The sequence below is a fragment of the Lotus japonicus genome, chromosome 5 (assembly GCF_012489685.1).
Source record: "Lotus japonicus ecotype B-129 chromosome 5, LjGifu_v1.2".
In the NCBI taxonomy this organism is placed as follows: Eukaryota; Viridiplantae; Streptophyta; class Magnoliopsida; order Fabales; family Fabaceae; genus Lotus; species Lotus japonicus.
The window spans coordinates 66059044-66085257 of NC_080045.1; the positions used below are offsets into that span (position 1 = coordinate 66059044).

At 38.3% G+C, this 26214-nt stretch overlaps 2 protein-coding genes across 2 annotated transcripts; both read left to right on the forward strand.

Annotated features, from left to right (window-relative positions):
* Nucleotides 1–7520: 7520 nt before the first annotated feature.
* LOC130718947 (transcription factor DIVARICATA-like) lies at nt 7521–9416 on the forward strand. The gene is made up of 2 exons (XM_057569602.1): nt 7521–8065; nt 8822–9416. The coding sequence occupies exons 1-2, from the start codon at nt 7674–7676 to the stop codon at nt 9150–9152; spliced, it is 723 nt and encodes a 240-aa protein (XP_057425585.1). The 5' UTR covers nt 7521–7673; the 3' UTR covers nt 9153–9416.
* Nucleotides 9417–19566: 10150 nt separating this feature from the next.
* LOC130717976 (uncharacterized protein At2g38710) lies at nt 19567–23708 on the forward strand. The gene is made up of 5 exons (XM_057568394.1): nt 19567–19932; nt 21189–21308; nt 21639–21753; nt 22754–22847; nt 23163–23708. Exons 1-5 carry the CDS (start codon nt 19829–19831, stop codon nt 23363–23365), a joined length of 636 nt encoding a protein of 211 aa, XP_057424377.1. The 5' UTR covers nt 19567–19828; the 3' UTR covers nt 23366–23708.
* The last annotated feature ends 2506 nt before the right edge of the window (nt 23709–26214 follow it).

Consider the following 26214-nt stretch of genomic DNA (forward strand, 5'->3'; position numbering starts at 1 on the left):
ATTTCGCCATGGTTTAAACCCTGTCCCTTTACCCTACAAATCTCTTCCTTTTTCATATTGTATTGACAATATAATTTTATATGGATTTTCATTTTATTTTTTAATGGGTGGAAGAGAAAACACATAACTAAAATAATTAGTTTGTCCTCGTAAAATAGCTCAAGTGGTAGAAGCTGTGGAAGGATCGATTCATGGTGATTTATTTTATAAAAAAAAGCTTAAATAATTAGTTTTTAATTAGGAAGTGGGGACAGATTTGAGAAAGAAATGTGAAACTTCTTTAATGAGGAGTGAAAGTGAAGATAAGGACGTGTTTGGAGTGACAAGCGTGGCATACCTTTTTGGATGTTGAGGTCTCACTTTGATGGTTGGAAAACTTGGAATGAAATGGATAATCATAGAGTCCACGTATATTACCATTTTATTTTTAGTCTCCAGACAAGACAAATTAAATTAATTATTTTATTTTTCTATTGTCAATAAATTAAATACGTGCCCAGCAATAGCTCTAAAAAGTTTTACACATGTATTTACATATATAGTCACATTTTTTAAATTTTAAAATTTAAATTTAATTATAACATAGTAAATTAATTAATCATAATTGGAACAATGTGTTTTTTTTTTTGAAATTGGAATTCAAGCCATGTAAATAATGTAAGCAGTGAGATTCCTTGTTTCTCTCTTCACTCACTCTTTCTCGTTGGTCGACCTAAATCTAAACTCTAAAATTGGCATAAATTTGTATGACATTTGCAGTAGAGGGATAAAATGGACCCATTGTCAGTTAGATAATTTAAAGTACTTAAAACTAACTAAGAGTATGAGAACTAAAATAACCTGAAGCAAAAAGTAAAGAACTAAAAAGGCACTTAAGCCAAAGTTTTACATAGTCATCCAATAAAAATTCATCAATTTTTTCTATTATAATTAAATTTAAATTTAAAAATATAAAAAATGTATGATATGATTTGATGTATGTATAAAACTCTTTACCTTTGCAGTAGAGTATAAATTTAATACTTAGGCTATGTTTGGCATGTTTAGCTGATAAGCTAGCTGAAAGCTGAAAAGCTAGCTGAAAGCTTATAAGCTAGCTGATAGCTGAAAGCTGATAAGCTAGCTGAAAGCTGATAGCTGAAAGCTGAAAAGCTACGTGATTGAAACAAAAGTGTTTGGTAGAACTAGCTGTTAAACAAGCTGAAATTGTAAAATGACATAAAAGGACATACTTGTATAATTATTTTTATATTACATTACTTTATTTTCACATTAATACCAATATGATATTAATATTAAAATTATTATCACTTTAAATATTTTTATTAGCTACAGTTATATATCATCTTAAAAATATAATTTTTATTTTTATTTATTTTTATTAATATAATATTTATAATACTTGTGGTGCGCAGTGGTGTGGCGGGAATTGTGGCGGAAACTGCATACGTAAGTGTGAGGGGAAAATAGGTTTAGTGTTTTTATAAATATATAAGGGTAATGGTGGAATTTTAATGAAATAATAAGGATAAAAATGAGAATAAATTTAATAAGCTATAAGCTTTAAGCTATAAGCTACCTGAGATAGCTTATAGCTTAAAGCTTTAAGCTACCAAAATAAGCTCCTTCACCAAACATTTTTGAAGAGCTTTTAAGCTAGTCAAATAAGGCTATGTTTGGCATGTCATTTCAGCTAGCTTATAGCTTATTTGACTAGCTTAAAACTTATTTGACTAGCTTAAAAGCTCTTCAAAAATGTTTGGTGAAGGAGCTTATTTTGGTAGCTTAAAGCTTTAAGCTATAAGCTATCTCAGGTAGCTTATAGCTTAAAGCTTATAGCTTATTAAATTTATTCTCATTTTTATCCTTATTATTTCATTAAAATTCCACCATTACCCTTATATATTTATAAAAACATTAAACCTATTTTCCCCTCACACTTACGTATGCAGTTTCCGCCACCATTCCCGCCACACTGGTGTGCACCACAAGTATTATAAATATTATATTAATAAAAATAAGTAAAAATTAATATTATATTTTTAAGATAATAAATAAGTTGGGTAATACAAATATTTAAAGTGATAATAATTTTAATATTAATATTATTTAGGTATTAGTGTGAAAATAATGTACTGTTAAATATAAAAATAATTATACAAGTATGTCCTTTTATGTCATTTTATAATTTTAGCTTGTTTAACAGCTAGTTTTACCAAACAATTTTGTTTCAATCACGCAGCTTTTCAGCTTTCAGCTATCGGCTAGCTTATGAGCTTTCAGCTATCAGCTAGCTTATAAGCTTTCAGCTAGCTTATCAGCTAAACATGCCAAACATAGCCTTAAACTAAATAATCACTACCATTAATGCAATAATTAGAAGTTATAATAAATGTAAATTAAGTTAGTACGTAGATTGAGAAGATCGAGAAGTGTACACTTCATAGGTTTTAAATCTGAAAAGACCAAACGTGGATCCAGAAACCCAAAAACTATTTCTTTCTTCTGAAAACATGGATCCTGGATGAGTTTTTACAACATGCCCTAAATAAACTCTGTCCAGAAGATCGAGAAGCGCTCACTCATTTCCCTCGTTTTCTTTTTTCATTTCATCTTAACCTTTAGTACATTTTATGTCAACAAAAAAGGGTTACATTTGAATTCACATGAATTATAGGCCCAAGCAAGCGATTCACTGTGGAAAAAAATAATATAAGCAAGCAATTCGCATTTGATTGCACAATAATACAGACACTTAAAACTTGGGTCTCTTTGGGCCCAAGCAAAACATTGCACCTTTTGAAATTAAACAGACTATATAGCTATTTTCTCAGGGCCGTAACCTCAACACTCTTTGGGCTATTGAGCAATAATAACTCATCGGGTGTTCTTTTCTGATCAAAAATCAAAAAGAAAAGAAAGATAGCGTGTGTGTTTCCCATGCTAACTGTAACTGGCAGAAGAAAAAAGAGATGCTAGAATAGCTGGGACAATTCGGAGATTGTGATTTGTGAAAGGTCAATGAGAAAGAGGCTGCTAATTTTGTTGTTACAACAAGAAAGCCTTATATATAACGGTTTTGGCTTCGGTGGGACGGTTAAAAAGTGAACCATGGTGGTTCAGTTCTTCCTTGTCCCTTAGATATAATGTTAAATATTCAATGGTTCAGATTCAATAAAAAAAAAGGTCTACAACTACTAAAATACCCTTTTCTTGTTCTCCACCCTCAAAACTCACCCTCCACCTCCACCCCCCGTGCCCGCCACCACCATCACAGTCTTTACTTGCTAGTGCCCCCTCCTTCACCATTATCATCACCTTTATGGGGGCGCCCACCTTCATCAGCACTTGCCATTTCCTCCATCACCATCATCATCATCTTTGATCTGGGTTTTTTGGTTCGAAGATATGGAAGGTTCAAAGATCAGAGAGAAGTGCGAAGACCGTGGCGGAGACAAGGTCCAAGAGCCGCCATTGACGCGGGTTGCTGGGAGGTTCACGTGATCCATCTGGAAGCAAGATGGATCTGGTCAAATTAGCAACTGGGTTTCGGGTTTTGCTGCATTTCAAGGGTAAAAATCAGTGCTTTGTGGTCAAATCGTGAGGAACAACAGCGATGACGAAGCTCGTTCGGCAGCGACAGACACGGTTGAGGAAGAACAAGATTGGCGAGGTAGAACAAGCCGCCACAAAAATGGTCACAGATTGTCTAATGGGTTTGATTTTTTACATCTTAAGTTGCTGTTGAGTAGGTGAAAGGATTTGAAATTAATTAATCTTGATAACTTTTGAAGATGATGCTGGACGGAGCACAAAAAGAAATAGGTGTTGATGGCGCAAGCAGAATTAGTTAAGAAACCATCAAAAAATCTTGCAAGTTGGAACAAATATTTGGTTGATGTCAATGGAGGAGATCTGGTTTTCTTCTGTGACGGTGGTGGTGGCCTGTCGAAGATGGTGGTGGCTGGGTGGCAATGCTTAGTGTGAGGATAAAAGATATTTTGGGTATAATAAAACTTGAAACGGGGTATTTTTAGAATTTTACCCAATTTTTTTGTTGTGAACCACCGTGGTTGACTTTTGAATTGAACCACCGAAGACGTAGTCATATATAACATAACATTGTGAATACACATGAATAAGTTTTAATTCATTCACACCTCATTTTTTTTTTAACTTTAGTGACGTGTAGCTTGAATTGGAGTCCTGAAAATGTTTTTCTTTTTCCTTCTTTCTTCACGATATTTTTGAATAAATATATCAGTGACAATATGGCCAGTAAAATCACATGCAAGTGCATCAGTGCATGCATGCTTTTAATTATAATAATGGTTTCATTTTTATTTTATTTTCAAGTGGAAAGCTTCTATATATTTTTATGTAAAGAATTTTTTTGGCTATCGACACACACAATGTGTGTTAGGAAAATCAGAAAAGTCACGGGTACAGTAACGTAGTATAGTGTAATGTAATGAGGTGACAAATCTTCGATCTTATCCAAAAGGAACCTAGACACCCACGAGTGAAAATTCCAAGTGGGATCCACGTGGCCGAAATTCCAATGATACTTTCGGCACCTTTCTTTAGCGAATCACCGGTGGTGGGACCCTCTGCCTCATCAGCATGCCGCTTTTAGTAGTGACACATGTTCTTACACGTCATCATCCCTCGCCGACATCTCACAACTCTTCCTCACCAAACCTCTTCAGCTAGCGTTTCTTAGTTTTCTACATTAGCGGTTAATACATAATAACTATTGGATATTTCTAATTGTTAATGATGAAGTCCTCATTTGTAAGAGTTTATTTGAATTTATATGATAATAAAAGCGTTTATACCAATGTTTGAAAGAGATTATACAAACAATTTGTAGTCTATCATAAGTGGTCATGAGCTGTTTGAGTTTATTTTCATAAGGTACTCAAGATACCTTATGAAAATATGCTTATATATAGCTTTTTTTAATTTATTTCAATAATTTTTTAAAATGACTTATAAATAAATGCTTATGATTGACCATAAGTACTAGCTTAATTAAATTGTTTTTTTCCAACATGTCCTAAAATTGAAACATTAACTCGTGTAACTTTTAACAATATTCCTATAACGTCAAGGGTTTGGAACAGATTGGGTGAGTCACCGAACCAGAGGAGCGGCTTTTGAGCACAAAATTAAATAGACCGACCTAAAAGAAAGACAATCAAACATGAGTGTGAATAATTAAGTTCATCCCTCTTTAACTCCAAAGTTAGTCAAATTAAAGAAAGAAATCGGTTAGCTATTGATCTTGACTTTCATTCAGTTTGTTTTTAGACGGATTCCTTACAACTGTACCAGTGGTGGAGACGTCGGAGCAGAGGCCATTCTTATTTGAATTTAATTATTTCTGATTGTCGTTTATTTTCTTTATCTTTTACTCATGTAGATTTATCTTTTGTTCGTCGTTCGAACAATTGTGCCGCTGACTTTCTCGCTCGGGGTGCTTCATCTTTTTTGGTTTGGATAGAGGAGGGACCGCCGGGGCTTAATGCTTTTATTCGCTTTGACATTTTAACCTCTGTGCCCGCTTAGTTTCAATATTTTTTTCCACTACATTTAAAAAAAAGAAATCGGTTATTATTAATTAGAATACAGTTTTTTTTTTTTTTTTGAAAATAATTAGAATACAGTTTATACCACCGTTATATGCATGGAATAGATAATTGTAGATTCTACTACGGATCCAAAATATTCTGCAATTAAATTCGATCATAAAGCTAAAGACGGTTGAAGATAGATTCTATTCGCCTATGGACTATTTTTATCTGCGTCGGCTTGACCAAACGCTTTTTTAAATACACAAAAATGGCAACTCTATACAAATCCGTAAGGTTCACTGAAATTATTAATTACTACTACTTAGGATTTCCTCTCCACCACTCGTGCTTCAACAGGTAAAACAAAGATTATACATTTAATAATCAATTGTCGAATCAATTTTCTATCAGTTGCTACAAAGTGCAATGGTAAATAGTCTACAGGAGAGAGTCGGCAGATAATAAAACCAGGAATATCCATTTTGGGATTTGGTTTAGAGTTATGAAATTCTTTGTTATCCTGTTTTTAGTTTTTACAAATGTAAGTAAGTGGCCTAATCAATTAAAACAATCTCATGAAATATTGTCCCAAGAATTCCAGAGTAACGAGTATTAATGAGTTCTTCAAAATTATGTTTGTTTGGGTTTAAGTTGGGACTTGGGACTGTTTGTTTATCCATTGCCATCCTTAATTTCTCACTGAATTAAGCTGAGACTAGAGATAGAAGCAAAAAGAATTTTGCTCTCATGTTTTGTGCTTTGAAAATGAAATGTGTGCAATCAATCATCTTCAAGCGGTGCAAAGCTTCTACACTTTGTTGGCTTGGAAAAAGAAATTAGGAGACTAATATTACACATAATGCAAACCATGCACGTGTATTTGAGTCAAAATAATAAGAAAATATAAAATAGAAGTGTATTTGAGAGCATAATTTCTTCTGTTAACTACATTGTGTTATAATATTTAGACCAATTCCTAATTTTATTTATCAAAACTTATTTTAAAATTCAAAAGCTATTGGTCCTCAAGGATGGTTGAGTTCATATAATACTCAATCATTTATGAACAATTGACCTCTTAGAGCACAATTTGACTTCATCTAAGACTCGATGTTTTCATGGTTTGAGTTTGTTGAATGGCTGAATAAGCAAAGCTCATCTTGAATGACTAACATTTCCATCATAAGCTACTCATTTAAATTGGCATTATTATTGGAAGTTCTTTTATCTTTTAATATTTTGTTTGAATATGGCAATGACATTAGTGTCTCTTAAAACTCATGATATTAGGACTAGAATAAGGAAGGAGAAAGCGCGGCGGATTAGTCCCTCATTAATGTAATAAATTAGGGTTAGATGTATAAAGAGTGTGTCGAAAAAGTGATAGAGATAAGAGATGCTCACATTTTGTATTATGTGAACCTATTTTGAATTGCTCTAATTCTTGGTCGATCTCATAGGATTCACTATGTGAACAACTACTAACAGAAATCAATGGTTGACTAATTTATATGCATTTGGTGCAAGTTTGGATGTGCTTAATATGGAGGTAAAATCACACAAGATCATAAGCTACTATTGGAGGATAAAATGGCAGTTTAAAACGGGCAAATGAAATTGTCAAAAGGAAAACCAATTGCAGTCAAATTCAAAGGATTTACTTATTATACTTCCTTCTGAAATGAATTTTATTCCATTAATAGAATAATGATTCATAATAGTGAATACTTGTTCTTCTCTCTTAGCTAGCACTATTGCAGTGTACAGCTTCACAAGAAATCAAAGAAAAGAAAAAAAACCAATAAAAGCAAAAACGTGTTGCAATTGAAGACATGATGAGCTGGTCCCACCACAACAAATTAAAAAATATTGGAAAATAGCTTTCTGAAAACTATAGAAAACTATTTTTCTTGTCTTTTATTGAATTTCCACTCTCTTATATATTATTCTTATTTTCCAAATTCTCCCACCAAACTCAAACAATCGCAGCGAAATCCCCAAGAAACAAACCGAGTTCATTTCATTTCATTTCTCACAACGAAAACAAACAAACCGTTGCAACACGAAACCATTAACCACGCTTTCTATTCAACGCCGATGTTTCACGAGAGCACTGCTGCGATCGCCGCCACGGCGCGGTGGCCGACTCACCACCAACCGAGTCAGTGGACTCGCTACCATGACAAGCTCTTTGAACGAGCTCTGCTAGCTGTGCCGGAGGATTTACCGGACCGCTGGGAGAAGATCGCTGAGCAGGTGCCTGGGAAGTCGGCGGCGGAGGTCAGGGAGCACTACGAAGCTTTGGTTCATGACGTGTTTGAGATCGATTCGGGGCGCGTTGAGGTGCCGAGTTATGCTGATGACTCGGTGGCGGATGGCGGCGGAGATGGGTGGGATTCTTCGAACCAGATCTCTTTTGGGTCGAAGTCGAAACATGGTGGTGATAACGAGAGGAAGAAAGGGACACCGTGGACTGAAGAGGAACACAGGTATATAAGGATTTTGCTTCAATTCGTTTTTGGGGTTTTGATTTTGGGGGTTTTTCATTCAACTTAGCTGTTTTTGGATGCATAATTTTTTAGGGTTTTGGTTTGACTTTGTGTTTTGTAGATTTTGATTTTCAGCTGCACTTAGCTGTCACTGCTTTATGAAAAGGCAGATTCATTTTCTATAATTGAAGAATTTTTGAAGAATCTTTTCAATTTGTTTGAGTTGTGGGATTAAATTCTCATCTTCACTGTGTGCATTCATGCATTTCTGTTGCTTGTACTTGAATTTTGATTTCTAAGAACCTGAATTAGGAAAAGAAGCAAAAAAATTTGGTGAAATTTTTCATGATTAGAATACTTTCCTGGTTGCTATCCATTTGAATTAGGGTTTTGAATTGCCGTTGCGGCCGCAGCTGTCCTGATTGTTTGAAATTGATGTTATGGTCATGGTTGGCGCTGCGTCACGAATTGTTGAAAAATGGTGGCTGATGCTGTCGCAATTGCAGTCACATTGGCTCCAAAAATGGTCGCAACTGCGGTTGTGGACCGCAATTTGAAACCCTGCCTGTGCAATTGCATTCAATTGCGGGTTGATGCGCTCGCAATTTAAAACCTTATTTGAATAGTGCTGTTTCTTTCTAGGCATTTTTCATTATGTTGTAGTTGTTACTTGTTACTTCTCCTTGACATGAAGTTCTGGTCGGGCAATACTGCTAATTTTATGGTTGTTGATGATCTCTTGTCAATCTGTGACAGGCTGTTCCTTGTTGGGCTAAGCAAGTTTGGCAAAGGAGATTGGAGAAGCATTTCAAGGAATGTTGTTGTGACAAGAACACCGACTCAAGTAGCTAGCCATGCCCAGAAGTACTTCCTTCGCCAGAATTCGGTGAAAAAAGAGAGGAAAAGGTCAAGTATCCATGACATAACCACGGTGGACAGTAACTCTGTGCCTGCGCCAATTGATCAGAATTGGGTTCCTCCTCCAGGTGGTTCAATGCAGCAACACTCACAAGAAATGCAGCAATACCCGTCGAACAATTTGCATGATCAAATGGGTAGATTTGGGTATTCAAACTTTGGTTTTTAAATTGTAAAGGGTACTAGGAAGCTGTGTGTTCTGTGTGTACATAATGCAGTAGGTTTCATTCATCTGGTGTTATTTGTAAAGTCTGGTGGTGTTAGCTGACAGAGCAAGTAGGAGTGTTTCTAATTGAATTATAGTGTAGCTTTTGTTTGAATTCCTTTGTGAATAATATAAATGAACTATAGTGAGCAGGGGAGGTTAGTGAAATCAAATAGGGGACTTTATAGGAATGAATTCAACAGCAATGGAATTTTTTTCTGTGTTCAATTCAATTTCTACTGCTTTATAATTTGGATTATCACCTTGCGAGTTGCCGGTTGAGTAATTAGTGTTATACATTCAATTCAACCGGCAATCAGAAGATTCAGAACCTGCTTTGCTTAATGTTCTTGATACTCTATGGTAAAGGCTTTGAATCTATTAAAAGATAGTGTAGCTTTTGTTTGAATTCCTTTGTGAATAATATAAATGAACTATAGTGAGCAGGGGAGGTTAGTGAAATCAAATAGAGGACTTTATAGGAATGAATTCAACAGCAATGGAATTTTTTTCTGTGTTCAATTCAATTTCTACTGCTTTATAATTTGGATTATCACCTTGCGAGTTGCCGGTTGAGTAATTAGTGTTATACATTCAATTCAACCGGCAATCAGAAGATTCAGAACCTGCTTTGCTTAATGTTCTTGATACTCTATGGTAAAGGCTTTGAATCTATTAAAAGATAGAGAGAACCGAATTGCAGTTTGCAGAACTTTTATGTATAATAATGCACCATGTTTTGAAGGCGCCTATAGTTCATGAATTCTGGATTTATTCCATCGGTTTTATAGTACTATGAATCCCTTTTCTTTTTCATTTAAATCAACTAGTCTGTAAAGTTTAATGATAGTCCAAATTAACAATTCCCTGATCATAAAACGAGTAAAGACCCAAGGAGATTAAGTATGCCATGAGCCCATGATTCACCTTAACTCTGGTTGCCTTAAGAATACTGTTCATGCAATATAAGGTTCAAAGTTCAAACTAGGCAAAGGAAATACTAACTTAGCCATAGAGAATAAAGAATGAGCATGTCTTTGTTATGACTAAGCACCTTTTTATATTATCAGCCAAATTTAATTACAAAATAAATCACTTAAAATAGTTCATTAATGACATTTATGACTGGGCCCAAATGCGAGGAGTGCTCAGCTCTAACGACTTCTAATATTTATTCCAGAGTCACAAAGCTAAACTGGTGAAGCCTGAGTTAGAAGCGTTCCTTTGAACATCATCTTCATCATAGCTCAGGCTGTCTACCCAATACTGGAACAAATACATTTACGTACCTTATGGTTTTACATTATCTTTGGACCCCCCCTTATTAATCTCATTCTAATAAACAAAGAGTAATAGGCTAATAGCTATGACGAGTTGCAGCACAACATTAGATATAAAGCAGATTTCTCTTTCTTGTTTTCCCATTTATTAGAGGATTGCCAGATGCTGGCTATTACTTCTATTTTACAGCAAATTTGATTTCTTTTCCTAGAATTATGTTTCTAACCATCATTGTCGGAACAAAATCAGTAAACGTGCATAATCACCCTCATCAGCCTCCATCTATCTTAAATAAATATGTGGTCATTGACCACGTTTCAAGCACACTAATCCTAAAACTTAGAGCTTACTCCATCCACAGCCACCAAAACGAGTCATAATCTTTTATCCTAAGGCTACAACCAAATCAAACAATTCTATGCTAACAGTCCCTTTTGAGCATTAAGGAGTTACTCAAATAAAACTAACTAGATTCGGTGCATTCAGTTGACCTGCTCACTCATTCACTAAAATCAACTATCCACAGCGAAACTTACACTAAATTTCATTCTTTCCCCCCTTTGCTAGAAGCATAATAATTAGTTTGGGACTAACAGCTAACAAACTTGAAAAATTACTGGAAAGGATCATATCATAACAAACATATCAAGCAACATAGTCTCGTCCATTGCCCTTGAAGAAACTACAATTAAACATGAAGCACAATCTATACACAGACCAAAGTTCACTCAGAGTTTGTGTTTTATTTCCCATGTTTATTTCCTACAAGTGATCTTGACAGCAACTCAGCTCTTTTAAGCTCCTCCAGGTTTCTACAAACAGAAATAGAAGAATGTGTTATATTGTGTGCTAGAATAAATTACACAGATAACATAAGATCAACAGTAAAATATTAATGCCATCAAATTACTGCAAAACCAAAAGCAATAAAGAGTTCTAAGCATTGCCGTTTCACAGCCAAATTACAGAGAATCCAAGCATGGAGTATGGGCAAAATGTTTAGGTGCACATGATGGTAAAAACTACTCCCCCCCCCCCCCAGCAGGCACCAATGCTATGCACAGGTCACATATGCAAGCACCTATTCGCTTTAGGCCCCTTTGATTCATAGCACACTTAATTTAAAAACTAAAAATGTGTAAAAGCATACAACATTGAACAAGAACAGATGTGTATCAGTCATCAGCACTTTAAAAGCAAAAAATCTGAATGCCGTCCTTCAAGGGTATATAGTTTCACTTTAAGACAGAAAAATGCAAGACCGAACTCATTCCATACAATTGGTTGAGTGGTAAAGAGAATGTTAAAATGACCTCAAATTTATAAAATTGATCCAAAATTAAAGACCTGATACAATTAATACTGAAAAATTATAGTCCTCCAATCAGAGTCCAAGAACATTCGCAATGTGGGCTTGATGTGTGAAAGGACACAGGAAATAAAAGAACAAAGACCAAAAAACAGACACTGAACCTGATATGAACAGAGACTACAGAATCAGAGAGTAAAGGAAGAGAGACCAAGCAATATTGTTATGCATGAAGCTGGAGAGGGGTGAGCTCGTAGGAAATCACTGGAGTTGGCTGGAAACAGAGTCCACTAGCAAAAATGAAAGAGCTCAACTTCATGGTCATCAAAACAGAAGTTGTCACAATTCCGATGTTTCTCCTTGAATATAATTTTGACATTTAAAGGGTTCAGCAACTCAAAACAACGAGGGTGAGGGGGTACACTTCAACCCTTGCCCATGTGAAGAATAGCAGTAGCAATGGCCGTGATATACAGGCCCCAAAGGCCGCTTCAACTGCAGCTATTTAACAATACGACGCCATGGAAGTATAGTAGCAACTAGAGGCCACTCTATACCACCCCACTGCTATAGCACACTATTAACAACTATGCCATGAAATCTCAGCCTAATGCTAATAACTTTGAAGGAAGAATATTAGGAACTATGATCCAGCAGCTGGCCCAAGTGAGTCATTAGCCCATGTGGGGTCGAAGCCCAAAGAGTGGAAGGTATACTCTAGAAGGGGCAAAAGGGACAAAGGGAGTAGTAACTAACTAACAGCACAGCTGGTGAGCTGGCGAGAGAGAGGGGAGGTAGGATTGTAATCCATTCCATAATATAAGGAAGGTAGTGAGAGGTAGGGAGGGGATTCTGAAATCATTGAGCGTGTAGTAATGAGTAGGAAGCAATAGCTTCCTATAGGAGCGTGGCTCTGGTCAGTTTAGGAAAGGCTTTTCCTTCTCTGTAACGATTTCCAATTCATCAATAAACAATCCTGATTACTGTTTCATTCCTTCAGTTCTATTTTCTGTTTTGGGTTTCCATCAAATTGGTCCGACCTGCCGGATTGATTCGCCGGAACCAGTGAATGCCACCCAGAAAATCCAAACACACGACAAACTCGATGGAAGCAAAGCTTGATGCTCTTGAAGGCGAGCTCGCTGAGATGCGAACGTCGCTGGTAGCTGTTACGACGGCGATGAAGGATCTTCCTGCATCGTTGATTGCGATGATGGAACGATCGTTAGGAAAAATGTCACACAGGGAAGATGCAAGTGCAAACCGAGACAAGGGAGAAAGCTCAAGTGCTGAGGTTCCTGAGCAACCTGAAGCGAACGAAGGAGGACCACGAACGCAACCTCTACACGGCGATGCGTTGGCGGAGTTTCGCCAGTCAGTAAAGAAGGTAGAGTTGCCGATCTTCGACGGGAGAGACCCGGCGGGCTGGATCTCACGCGCGGAGGTGTATTTCCGTGTGCAAGAGACTTCACCGGAGGTCAAGGTGAGCCTCGCTCAGCTCAGCATGGATGGACCCACCATCCATTTTTACAACTCTTTGCTCGAATCAGAAGCTCCCCTGACGTGGGAGAAGTTGCGTCAAGCTCTTCTGGAGCGTTATGGCGGTCACGGCGACGGTGACGTGTACGAGCAATTGACTGAGTTGCGTCAGAAAGGTACGGTGGAGGAGTACATTACCGAGTTCGAATATTTGACGGCCCAAATCCCAAAATTACCTGAGAAGCAATACCAGGGATACTTCTTGCATGGTCTGAAAGAAGAGATACGGGGAAAGGCGAGGAGCTTGGTGGCGATGGGCGGAGTGAACCGCTCAAGATTGCTCTTGATCGCCCGGGCGGTGGAGAAGGAAGTAAGGGGTGAAGCCGGGTCGGGTTATAACCGTAGTTCGAGGATTGGTGGAGCGGGTTTTCGGACTGGCGATCGCCCGGGGCCGGGTCGCCCGGGAAGCACCGATTGGGTCTGGGTCAAAGGCGCTAAGGATAATGGGCCCGCGACTACTAATAAACCAGTTTTTGGTGGCCCAAAAGGAGACCCCAAGGCAACAACAGAAGCTAGGAGGGCCGGTCCACGTGACAGGGGATTCTCCCATCTCACTTATCATGAATTATTGGAGCGGAAACAAAAGGGTCAGTGCTTCAAATGTGGAGGCCCTTTCCACCCAATGCACAAATGCCCCGATCGCCAACTCCGAGTGCTGCTCGTCGAAGACGGCGACGACGACGCCGGCGATGGGAACATTCTCGCCGTAGAGATGAACGAGATGGAAGACGAGGTCGATGGTGAGCTAAGTATAATGAGTTTGTGCAATCTCGTCGACCATGGTGAGCCGCCACAAACCATGAGGCTACAAGGAAAAGTGCGAGGGGTGCCCGTGCTCGTGTTAGTCGACAGCGGAGCCACTCATAATTTCGTTGACCACAAGGTTGTGCAACGAATGAGCTGGGAAGTGGAAGACACTCCACGGATGTCCATCAAGTTGGGAGATGGTTTCCAGACTCACACCAGAGGTAAGTGTAAGGAGCTTGACCTGGAGATTGGGGATTACAAGTTCTCGTGCACACCCCATTTGTTTGATCTGGGAGGCCCTGATATTGTGCTAGGAATTGAATGGCTCAAGACGTTGGGAGATACAATTGCTAATTGGGGAAAGCATACTATGAGTTTCTGGCACGGCACACAGTGGGTAAGGCTACAGGGTCTTAGTGCTGGCGGAAGTTCCATGGGGGCGTTGCAAAGCATCCTGAGAAGGTCTGACCTTGACAGCAAGCTAGCGTTTGGACTCTTGGAGCACCGGCATGAGGTTCCCAAAGGTCAGCATCTAGAGGCAGCGCAACAGGAAAGCTTGCAGAAGTTGTTGCAAGAGTATGACAGTGTGTTTGAAGCTCAGGAGGGGCTACCCCCGAGTCGAGGCAAAGAGCATTGTATCAACATAAAGGAAGGGCAGGGACCAGTCAACGTCAGACCATATCGTTATCCCCATACCCATAAAAATGAAATTGAAAGGCAGGTTCAGGAGATGTTGTCAGCCGGCATCATACGACATAGCTCAAGCGCTTACTCCAGTCCAGTGCTCTTGGTCAAGAAGAAGGACCAGTCATGGCGTATGTGCGTGGATTACCGCGCACTCAATAAGGTAACAGTCCCTGACAAGTTTCCCATTCCTGTAATTGAAGAGCTGCTCGATGAGTTGAATGGTGCTAAATTTTTCTCAAAGCTTGATCTCAAGTCGGGGTATCATCAGGTTCGCGTAAGGGCAGAGGATGTGCATAAAACGGCATTTCGTACCCATGAAGGGCACTACGAATTCCTCGTAATGCCGTTCGGTCTCATGAACGCACCATCGACGTTTCAGAGTTTGATGAACGCAGTTTTTCGTCCCATGCTCCGGAAGGGAGTGCTTGTATTTTTTGATGATATTCTAGTGTATAGCAGCGATTGGGAAAAGCACCTATTGCATCTTGAGAAGGTCTTACAACTCCTCCAACAGCAACACTTGACAGCAAACAAGAAGAAATGTCAGTTTGCGCAAGACTCAGTTGAATACTTGGGGCACCTGATTTCAGCACAGGGAGTGGCGGTTGATCCTAGCAAGGTGGCGAGTGTCAAGAGTTGGCCCGTGCCCAAGAATGTAAAAGGGGTGAGAGGTTTTCTTGGATTAACCGGTTACTACAGGAAATTTATTCGGGATTATGGGAAAATAGCAAGGCCACTCACAGATTTGACAAAGAAAGATGCTTTTCAGTGGGGAGCTGCAGCACAAAATGCATTTGAAACTCTAAAAGGGAAGCTCACAACGGCCCCTGTTTTGGCACTTCCAGATTTTGAGAAAGAATTCCTAATTGAGTGTGATGCGTCAGGGTGTGGCCTCGGGGCGATTTTGATGCAAGACAAGAAACCCATAGCATACTATAGCAAGGCCTTAGGACCACGGAACCTCGCTAAGTCCGCCTATGAGAAAGAGCTTATGGCAGTAGCTTTGGCGATACAGCATTGGCGTCCTTACTTATTGGGACGGAAATTTCTTGTGTCTACTGATCAGAAGAGTCTTAAAGAGTTGCTCCATCAAAAGATTATTACTGGGGAACAACAGAATTGGGCCGCGAAGCTATTGGGGTATGACTTTGATATCGTTTATAAACCTGGGAAGTTAAATAAGGGAGCAGATGCGCTATCGCGCGTTGGGGAATATGGTGAGATCAGGACCGTGTGCACGTACCCGCGCTGGGAAGATCACCAGTTGATAGCAACAGAGGTTCAGCAGGATGCAAAACTTAAGCATGTGATCATGGAGTTACAAAATGACCCATCAACTCATCCGGAATTCAGTCTACAGCAGGGGATTCTGTTGTACAAAGGGAGGCTGGTTTTGTCACATACTTCCTCTCTAATTCCACAGATGTTAAAGGAATTTCATGCCACCCCACATGGCGGGCACTCCGGATTTCTCCGCACCTATCGGCGGCTCGCGGCCAACATCTATTGGGTAGGCATGAAGAACACGGTGCAAGAGTTTGTTCGTAGCTGTGATACATGCCAAAGACAAAAGTACATGGCCTCATCGCCCGCAGGCTTGCTGCAGCCTCTACCCATCCCAAATCAGGTGTGGGAAGATCTCTCGATTGATTTCATAACTGGCCTACCTAAATCCAGGGGATACGAGGCAGTGCTAGTGGTCGTGGATCGCCTATCCAAATTCTGTCACTTCATTCCGCTGAAGCACCCCTATACTGCGAAGAGCATCGCTGAATTGTTTGCCAAGGAAGTCATACGTTTGCATGGAGTTCCCTCAACCATTGTGAGCGACCGGGACCCAGTATTTATGAGTCATTTCTGGAAAGAGCTTTTCCGGTTGCAGGGCACACAGTTGAATATGAGTTCCGCGTACCACCCCGAATCGGATGGACAAACGGAAGTCGTAAATCGCTGTTTGGAAACGTATTTGCGTTGTTTTTCGGCTGATCAACCTAAAACGTGGGCAACTTGGATCCATTGGGCTGAGTATTGGTTCAATACATCTTACCACTCAGCCACACATATGACCCCGTTCGAGGTTGTTTATGGACGCAAACCCCCAGCAATCACACGTTGGGGACTCGGGGAGACCAGGGTTGACGCAGTGCAACGTGAATTGGTTGATCGAGATGAGGTTCTGCGCCAGTTGAAGGCACAACTCTTGCGAGCCCAGGGTCGAATGAAGTCACAAGCTGACACTAAGCGGGTTGAAAAATCATTTACTGTCGGGGAATGGGTCTTTGTGAAGCTTCGCGCACATCGTCAACAATCTGTGGTAACCCGGGTTCATGCAAAGCTGGCAGCCCGATACTATGGGCCTTATCCTATCGTGGCTCGTGTGGGTGCGGTGGCTTACAGGTTACGTTTACCAGAAGGATCGCGAGTTCATCCTGTGTTTCATGTGTCATTGCTCAAGAAGGCGATTGGGGACTACTCTGCAGAAGCAGATTTGCCAGATCAATTGGAGGGCGAGTGTGATGACAAGGACACACCCGACACTGTTTTAGCCACTCGCCTGGTGAAGTTGCAGGGTGACACCATTCAGCAGCTACTAATTAAATGGCAAGGCAAAACTGCTGAGGAGGCTACCTGGGAGGATGCCCTCACCATCATGAGTTTATACCCAAACTTCAACCTTGGGGACAAGGTTGTGAGTTCAGACGGCGGCATTATTAGGAACTATGATCCAGCAGCTGGCCCAAGTGAGTCATTAGCCCATGTGGGGTCGAAGCCCAAAGAGTGGAAGGTATACTCTAGAAGGGGCAAAAGGGACAAAGGGAGTAGTAACTAACTAACAGCACAGCTGGTGAGCTGGCGAGAGAGAGGGGAGGTAGGATTGTAATCCATTCCATAATATAAGGAAGGTAGTGAGAGGTAGGGAGGGGATTCTGAAATCATTGAGCGTGTAGTAATGAGTAGGAAGCAATAGCTTCCTATAGGAGCGTGGCTCTGGTCAGTTTAGGAAAGGCTTTTCCTTCTCTGTAACGATTTCCAATTCATCAATAAACAATCCTGATTACTGTTTCATTCCTTCAGTTCTATTTTCTGTTTTGGGTTTCCATCAAAGAACAAGCTAGAAGTCATAATACACATCCCATCTACCACTAAGCAATGCCTAAACAATGAAATGAAATGACTGAATTTCACCATATGATGACAACCATATCCAAATCCACGAAACACCACTAAGATTCCAAAATCATGTCATACCCATGTGCAACAACAAGTATATGAAACAAAAAAATCCATTACATGAAAGTTACAAAACTTCAGGATCTACAGAATCCAGCTGAACTTGGATCACACCACAAATCTACACCGAAAATAAACAATTTATTGACACAGGAAACAAAAACACAGGAAGATGTACCTTGTTGGCAGAATCTTTGTCCTTCTCAGCCCTGGCCTTATCAGCTTGTTGCTTCTGTTTCTCCAACCTCTCCCTCTCCCATTTCTGCATAAAAAAAAAAACATCAACCCTGATTCAACACAACAACATGATCGGAGATTCTCCGAAGAAGAAATCGAACCATTCTCGTACCTGGATGTAGACGTTTTCCTTGGCTTGTTCCTCCTCGCTGAGAATCTTGCCTTTGTCGCTGAAGCAGCGAGTGAAAGCACCTCGACTAGTTGAGTCCATCGAACGAGTCACGAGTCCTCGACTCAGCACCGATCTCATAGCCATTGCTCACTCAGTCACAACGGTGGTTTTTGCTTTGTATGGTTAAAGAGAGACAAAGTCAAGAGAACCTAGAAGTTTCGGTTACTTTATATAGTGCTCACTCGGACCGGTCACTGGATCAGGATGGACCCGGTCTAACCGGATAAACTTCATCCCTCATCAACCAACTAGTACTCTATCATGAGTTCAAGTGTGACATTAAATGCAATAAATTTGCACACGTAACTATTAAAAATAATATATTTCTAATAATATCGAAAAAGATTTTCTCCTATTAAAAGTACTTAAAGAACTTGTTGTAGTTATCTATTAGAACTATTTTTGGTAAGAATTATGCATAGAGACACTTTAGCAAATTACATCCTTTGATCATTTTTTAAGATGAAAGTCAGCTTTTAATTTGTGTTTTTTTCCTAGCAATGACAATTGTTTTATTGCAGCACCCAGGTTTAAATGTGCCCCTAGTTTATTTTAGTTGATTTTTCTTTGGTCAAATGTTGATTATGGTTAGTGTGATACTTTTGGCGGGCCAGGCTAAATTGAGAGTGGGTCAGCAGTGTTGCTACTTAGTGGCCCATCCATTAATTGGGCCGAAGGTAGTTTCCAGCTATAAAGTCAGTCCATGGCCTGCCAGCATGATTGGGCTTGGTTGGTCAGATTCTTAGATAGAATGGACTTTTTTAAGGAGGTTGGCATTTTTTGACAAAAGAGGTTGGTATGACATTAAAAAAAGTTTTCAGTTTTCCTATAGTATATATTACACATATAATGTTTTGGATGAATGAAATTAGGGGAGGGTGCGTCAATCCAAGATAAGGAAAATTGTGGAGCTCAAAAAACATTTATAGAAAATTTACATTTACTTTACCTTAAAAGGACTGACGGAGGTTCGAACCTATAACCCGTAAAGTTCAAGTAGCCCAACAACCCCTTGGGGTTATATTACTTGTTTTTCATATTGATTTTTTTTCCTCTAATTTAATTTTTGTTAGTATAACATTAATGTGCTTTGTTGATCATTGTCATTGGGAGTAGGTTAGCAATATTTATTTATTAAAATAAAGTGCAACTAATTTATTAATCACCCGCGTAAAGTGCACGGTGCTCGCAAGGAACAACAGAGAGAGTGAACAAAGAAAAAGGAAAAAGGTTCTCCTCGATTCTAGGGTTCCACTATCATTATTATTGTTCCCAATTCCAAACAAGAAGAAGAAGAAGAAGAAGAAGAAGAACCGAACGCCACCGATTCACAATTTCGATTCAACAACCTCTTCTTAACAACTTGTAAACCATAAATTCAAAATTTCACATTCACACACCAAAAAAACTCGATCATTTGCAAATTTGAAGGCAAAAATGGTGACTGCTAACAAGGAAATGGTGGTTTACTGCTTCGACACGCTCGTTGCTCACTACAACAAGGAGGAAGCTCCTCCTCCTGCTTTCGATGAGGGTCGACAGTAATCTCTCTCTCTCTCTCTCTCTCTCTAGATATTTTTGTTTTTTGTTTCATGGATTAGTATGATTATTTGCATGTTCCTTTAAATTTGAAGAATTTTATGGTTTTTATGTGATGGGTTGTTGTTTTAATTTTGATATGCTTGTGAAAGTTTTCTAATTGATTCAGTTTTCCCTTATGTTAGTGATCCTGTAATGGGTCATTGTGGTTGGCCTATGAAGTGCTAACATTTCCTATTTTGTATAGAATTTACAAGTAAAAATGGGTATTGGGAGTGAAGTCAGAGATGTTAAGTATTTGGATTTGTACTTTTAAGTTATGGTTTATTTTTACCCTCTCTGATTTAACAGTTAGTTGTGATGACTGGTGAGCTGTTGAGCACTAATGTTTGTCTTAGAGTTGGGTTGGATGTGAAAGTCCTTTCATTCCATCCAATCCAACTCTTTTATTCCTTTGAAAAAAATGTTTTTTTTTTTTCCATTGAAGTGTTGCTAATGTGGGTTGGAAGTATTTTTTGTTGCATTGTCAGAAGCACTGTAAGTTAGATCCGGAACTTATTGCATATGCTAGTAGGAGTGGAGGACATTGATAGCAATTTTGATCACATCTCTTTCCTCATAATCAGTTATAAAACTCAGAAGTGGCTCACAAAAGTTTCTTCCGTAATGGATTTTGACTGTAGAATAAATTGTAGAATTATTTCCAAACATGCACCGAGTTACCTATCTCTCTGTATTTGCATGTTTTTTACTTCTGGAGCAAGAGCAAATACGTTGAGAATAAAGAGCACATAAATTCTCATTATTGCATTTACTTCTTTAATATTTTTGCATGTAGAGATACCTTCAGAAAAAATATGTACAAAACAGGGTTGTTAATGTCGGATAGCGTAGCATAGCGGCAAGCCCAAAAAACGCTATTTCGAGCGCTATTGCAGCACTATAACTGCAAATAGCGGTGAACCCCAGGGCGCTACGCTATACCGCTATTGCGCCTCTATAGCGCGCTATTAACAAGCCTGGTACAAAATAGGGTTGCAATCCATCATTTCAACAATTAACTTGCATGCTGTGTAAATTCATATCTATGCTGTCAAATTTTACTCACGCACACCTATTTTATGCTTTGGTTGTAAATAGTTTTTAAGACCTGTGTTTAAATTTTTTAAGAATGATGATATTTATCCTCTGATAAGTTCCTATTTTACATTTGAGTGCTATAGTATTTCTGTTTCAAGTAAAGTTTGCTTTGTTTCAGCCCTCTGTTTGTTACATGGAAGAAAGTGGTGAATGGTGGGGAGCCTCGTCTTCGTGGATGCATTGGTTCTCTAGAAGCACGTGACTTGATCAATGGCTTCAAAGATTATGCGCTGATTAGGTTTGTTGATACCTTAGTAATCTAAGGAAGTTTCATTAGAAACTTGCCATCTTGCTGTGGAAATTAATGTACATGTTTCAAACTGCAAATTTACATATAATTGACTATGAATAAGAGTGTTCCAGTTCAAGATAATACATGCATATACCTTTTTTAGTTGATGTCCCATGGAAATTTGAGCATAAAGGCTCATTGTATATTCCTTTTTCGCTTGGAAAATTTTCCAGCCACGTTAATTTAACTGTTAACTTTCTGTACTCTACATTCGAGTGGCCTTAAATCTGTATATTTCTGAATTGCCCTTTGTTTTTCCTCTGTAATATCTTGCAGCGCTCTCAGGGACCGCAGATTCCCACCTATTGAAGCTAAAGAGCTTCCTTTATTGGAATGTACAGTCTCTATTCTTACTGATTATGAAACTGCCAATGATTACCTTGATTGGGAGGTATGTGCTGATTTACTTGTTTTGGTTCTGGGATGTAACTGGCGGAAAATTACTGTAGAAATATTATTTAGCCTATGTATTAGTCCGGATTAAGATCCTTAACTTCAACATGAGAAAACATTGAGAGGATCCTCTCCTGTATTAGTCAGTCCACTATATTCTTGTCTAATTTAGGCTGGGGAAAGTGAGTGCCATGGTGGTCAAGCATTTAAAATTGTGGCAAACATAAAAGCAATCCAATTTTCATGTTTTTAGGACTTCCCCTCTCCCATTTTTTCCTTTTCAGCACCTCGAGATCACTTGGCTTGCTTTGCACTATTTTTTTTAAAAAAATTGAATAAATTTAAATAACAGATTTTATATTTAGGTGTGATACTATAAGTCATATGGTGTCGTGTAATCCATTGTCAACCCACTTTAGTGGGAAAAGGTTTTCTTGTTTTGTAATTTTTGGTAAACATCTACTTGTTACATTTATATTTTGTGAAAAGATTCTGAAGCTAACGGTCACATGTGATGTGATTAGATGTGGAGATTGTTTTTCTCATTTGAAATGCTTTGCCATAGAAAATATGTACTTTGTTGCACCATGTTACAAAAAAAAATTGTTTTTGTTATTCTTCTCTTTTATATCCAACTCACACATGACATCAGGAAACTAGAATTCGAGCATCATGTGATTCATTCATACTAATGTTTATATGAAAAGTTCATTCACGCTTAGCTCTTAGCATGACTCTGATCTAAGGCTACAACTCTGATCTAATATCAGTCACATCATAGTACCAACCTTTAGAACTTTCATTCGTTGGAGTATTTGGATTAGTATCCTGATTTGAAGAAAATGTTTGTGATGGATGTGTTGTGGTCCCCATTCCAGAAAGTGGATGGGGAGAAGAGTCTTGGATTTCATGCTTTTGTTGTGGCTTTGTTTTAGATCCTTTACACATTATTTTGGGCTTTTTTGCACATCCAAATTCTGCTAATTTCTTTCTTGCAGGTAGGAAAACATGGTATAATTATAGAATTTTCTGATCCTGACTATAACACTAGGCGAAGTGCTACATATCTGCCTGAAGTGGCTGCCCATGAAGGTAACCTATTTTCACCGTTGAACATTGTTTGACAATTGGGAGGTGATGTTGGTCACCAGATTGCAATGCCACTCATACAGTTGTCATAAGTATTATGTGTGCTAATAGTAAAAGAAATGCATGAGAAAAAGAAGAGATAAAGCACATCTTTTTGGAGTATAAAATGTCCTTCAAAGCTGACAAATAAAAAAACAACATAGAACTGGAAAGATAAATTAAGAGTAGCCATATAAATGGAATGGTCTTCCCTATTCCTCATTCCTAAGGGTCCTCTAACATGCATACCTTGCTTATCTTTGTTTGCTTGGGTTTCAGGTTGGACTAAACTAGAGGCCATTGACTCTCTGATTCGCAAAGCAGGCTACAATGGTCCGATCACCGATGCAGTCAGGAAACGCATACAGCTGACGAGATACCAAAGCAGCTTATTTACTATGCAATATGGTGAATATGTTTCCTATGTGAAACAGGCAAGAGGTGAAGCTCCAGTCACTGTTGGAGCTAAGTTACGCAACTAGTATTTTTTTCAGACATTTTCTGAAGCTGCGTAGCTTCGTTGGTGAAAGAAGGAAAACTAATTACAAAAGAAATAACTTGGTGCAATATTTTTTTCTTGACCAAACTACTGCTGTGACTGGTTCAACTCTTTGCATTCTTCTAATTCATTTGATTTTGAAGATGCTATTATGGTGGAATCAGATTCCGTGAACGTCCTTTTATGTATCAATTCAGTAGCTTAAGAAGGCTGCAGCACTGTTGAATTGTTTTATGCCAGTCTTGTTCATAATTGGGATTTGATCTCTTTCTCTTGAAATGTTTGATGTTTTCTTATTGATAACTGGAACTTCAATCTCTCTCCAAGTAGTGAATCATGATAATTACGATGTCGATGTTTGAGATGAATACTAAAGGCAGCACATTGATTATTAGTCCGACTGTCTTCTCAACAGTAGCATTTTTTGCTCTCGTTTTTTGCCTTTTTTTAGCACTTTTTCATACAAAAAAATTCACCCATATTGTGAATACTCTTGACTAATGGACACTGAGAATGCAAGATGAACTCATGACTTATTGGAAGGTATATCATTTCAACCCTATTCAGTACCAAAAGAAAAGTAAATTTCTTCATGACTTGTTCCATTAAAGTATCATGTATGACCAGGGAAAATGCCTCTCACATTGAAACATTAGCCCAATAATACTAATGATAGTAAAGGATAGCAAAGTAGTTTTATAATTATACTAGTGAGTAAATAAGTAATTCCATTATAGATTTATAGTTCATTCATATTTGTATACTCTTCAAATAACGAAACACTAGTATTTCACTCCATATCCACTTTATTCTATTCTTTCTCGTTAATCTAAGCTTAGCCTCAGTTTCAATTTCATCATACAAAGTTCAAATGTAAGGTGATAACCAAACACATTCATAACTAAGGTAAAGAAGAGGAATAACAAAAGAAGGGAAGAGAGGGAAGTCCTTCTCTTCACTCTTTTAAAAGTGTCTTTTAGGGAACAAGTAAAAAAAACTTAGAGCTTTTACTTGTAAAATATACATTGAGGCCATGATCATATATTAGTTGACTGCAATGTAGACGACCTTTCTTCACAATCCATAAGAAAAGTTCTATTCGATTTCCTATAAGAAAAGTTCTGCTCGATTTTTACCTTGAAATGTGTGGTAATGTCAATGAACTTGTGTCAATGAATATCCAAACATAGTATAATTATCTTAAAGCACACAGTTTGAATTACTTGCTCTCATACCAGCAATTTGGATTGCAGCCGTCTGTTTTTTCTTTCTTTTTTCCTTTCATTGTTCTCTGGAATCTCTGAAGATTCCTTTTTCGATTTGTTCCTTTCTTGGGAGCAACGTCCTTCATGTTTTTTTATCGTTGTGACCTCTCTTACTTTGTTTCTTTGTATGTAAAGATGGCATGCAATCCAAATTGCTGGTATGAGAGCAATCATTCATTTCACAAAGCACATTATATATAATTACAAATATTATTGAGATTTTGGCAAAAGGTTAATTGGTTTTTTTTTGGACACCTGCAGCTGCAAGGACCCAAAAAAAAGGTTAATTGACACGTTTGTCTCTTTCTCTCTTGTTCTTTTTACCTTTGCACCTTCTTAGGACCGCTATTTTAGTCTTTCACAGTTTAAAAGATTAGACAAATGGATGCAATGCAAAGCACCACAGCTGCTCTACTTGCAGTGTAGGTCAGTAGGTGCCTTCTATCTGGCAGTGTTGGCCTCGAACTGTTGTACTTTCATTCTTCCTTTCACTTGATCTTCTTTTCTTTGCTTTGAAATTAATAAAATCATAGAAGGTCTGGAAGTTTTTTCTTTAATGCAATGTGTGGTCACTCAGTCACTGCATGATCATGGACACTTATGTTGAAACTTCACATGCCATTGTCATATTAAAATTTAGTGTCTATTTATCTCTTTGTATGCATTGAACAAGTGAAACCCTTAAGGAAAAATAGTTAAACATAACTCTTTACCTGATAATATCGACATAAAAGGATCCACATATTGTTTCTAATGGCAGGTATGCAAATTGTTCTGTAGTTATATATCATAATCACCCTGGTCCCTCACTACTCTCTGGTTGTCTTGTTATTTTGTTTGGTTTTGCATGTTAGCCTCCAGCATATATTTTTGCTTCTGCCAGTTAGTCTCACACGTGTACTCAACCAGTGCACCTCATCAGAATCATGTCCTTGCAGCTACTTAGTGTAATTAATTATCCGTGCATGTGACACAACAATCCCTTCCACACATTCCAGTGTTGTACGGTGCTGGTTAACCTTCATCATGCACTGTCCTCCTTGTTTGTTCTCCTGTCCCCTTTTAAACTAGAACTAGAAAGTTCGTATTTGGAAACCCTTCTACAATTGATTATGAAGCCAGAATTAATTATGGGGAAGAAGCTTCTTTAAGTAATTTCTGGATTTAGAATTGATTTTGGTACATGAAACTCCTCCCAATATTACTAGATGTTAAATGATGGGGTAAAATGATAGCACTAGCCACTAGGCACGGTAAATTACTAGTATATGGGGCTCATCACTTATTGAGGAAAACACTTTAATTGGATTATGCATACAGCCATACACATATCCTTTCTTTTAATTCTCTCAAGTTTTTGTTTATTAAAGACTTGTAGTGTACCTACAATATCAGCAGTTAAAGTACTTCTAGTTCCCTCTATTGAAAATAACTGATTGTAATGTCACAGTAGAGGAGAATCACATACATTTTGTGTCAGTTACTCTTTGTTTTCTAGTCCTGGTTGTACTCACACTACCTGTAATGAGTAATGACTGCCATTATTTTGTGGGTATCATTGATATTT

Bases quoted from the DNA above. Each gene is read 5' to 3' on its own strand.
- LOC130718947 (XM_057569602.1), top strand. From the start codon at position 7,674: ATGTTTCACGAGAGCACTGCTGCGATCGCCGCCACGGCGCGGTGGCCG. The intron at 8,066-8,821 runs GTATATAAGGAT...AATCTGTGACAG, and splicing joins TGGACTGAAGAGGAACACAG to GCTGTTCCTTGTTGGGCTAA.
- LOC130717976 (XM_057568394.1), top strand. From the start codon at position 19,829: ATGGTGACTGCTAACAAGGAAATGGTGGTTTACTGCTTCGACACGCTC. The intron at 19,933-21,188 runs GTAATCTCTCTC...GCTTTGTTTCAG, and splicing joins GCTTTCGATGAGGGTCGACA to CCCTCTGTTTGTTACATGGA. The intron at 21,754-22,753 runs GTATGTGCTGAT...TCTTTCTTGCAG, and splicing joins ATGATTACCTTGATTGGGAG to GTAGGAAAACATGGTATAAT.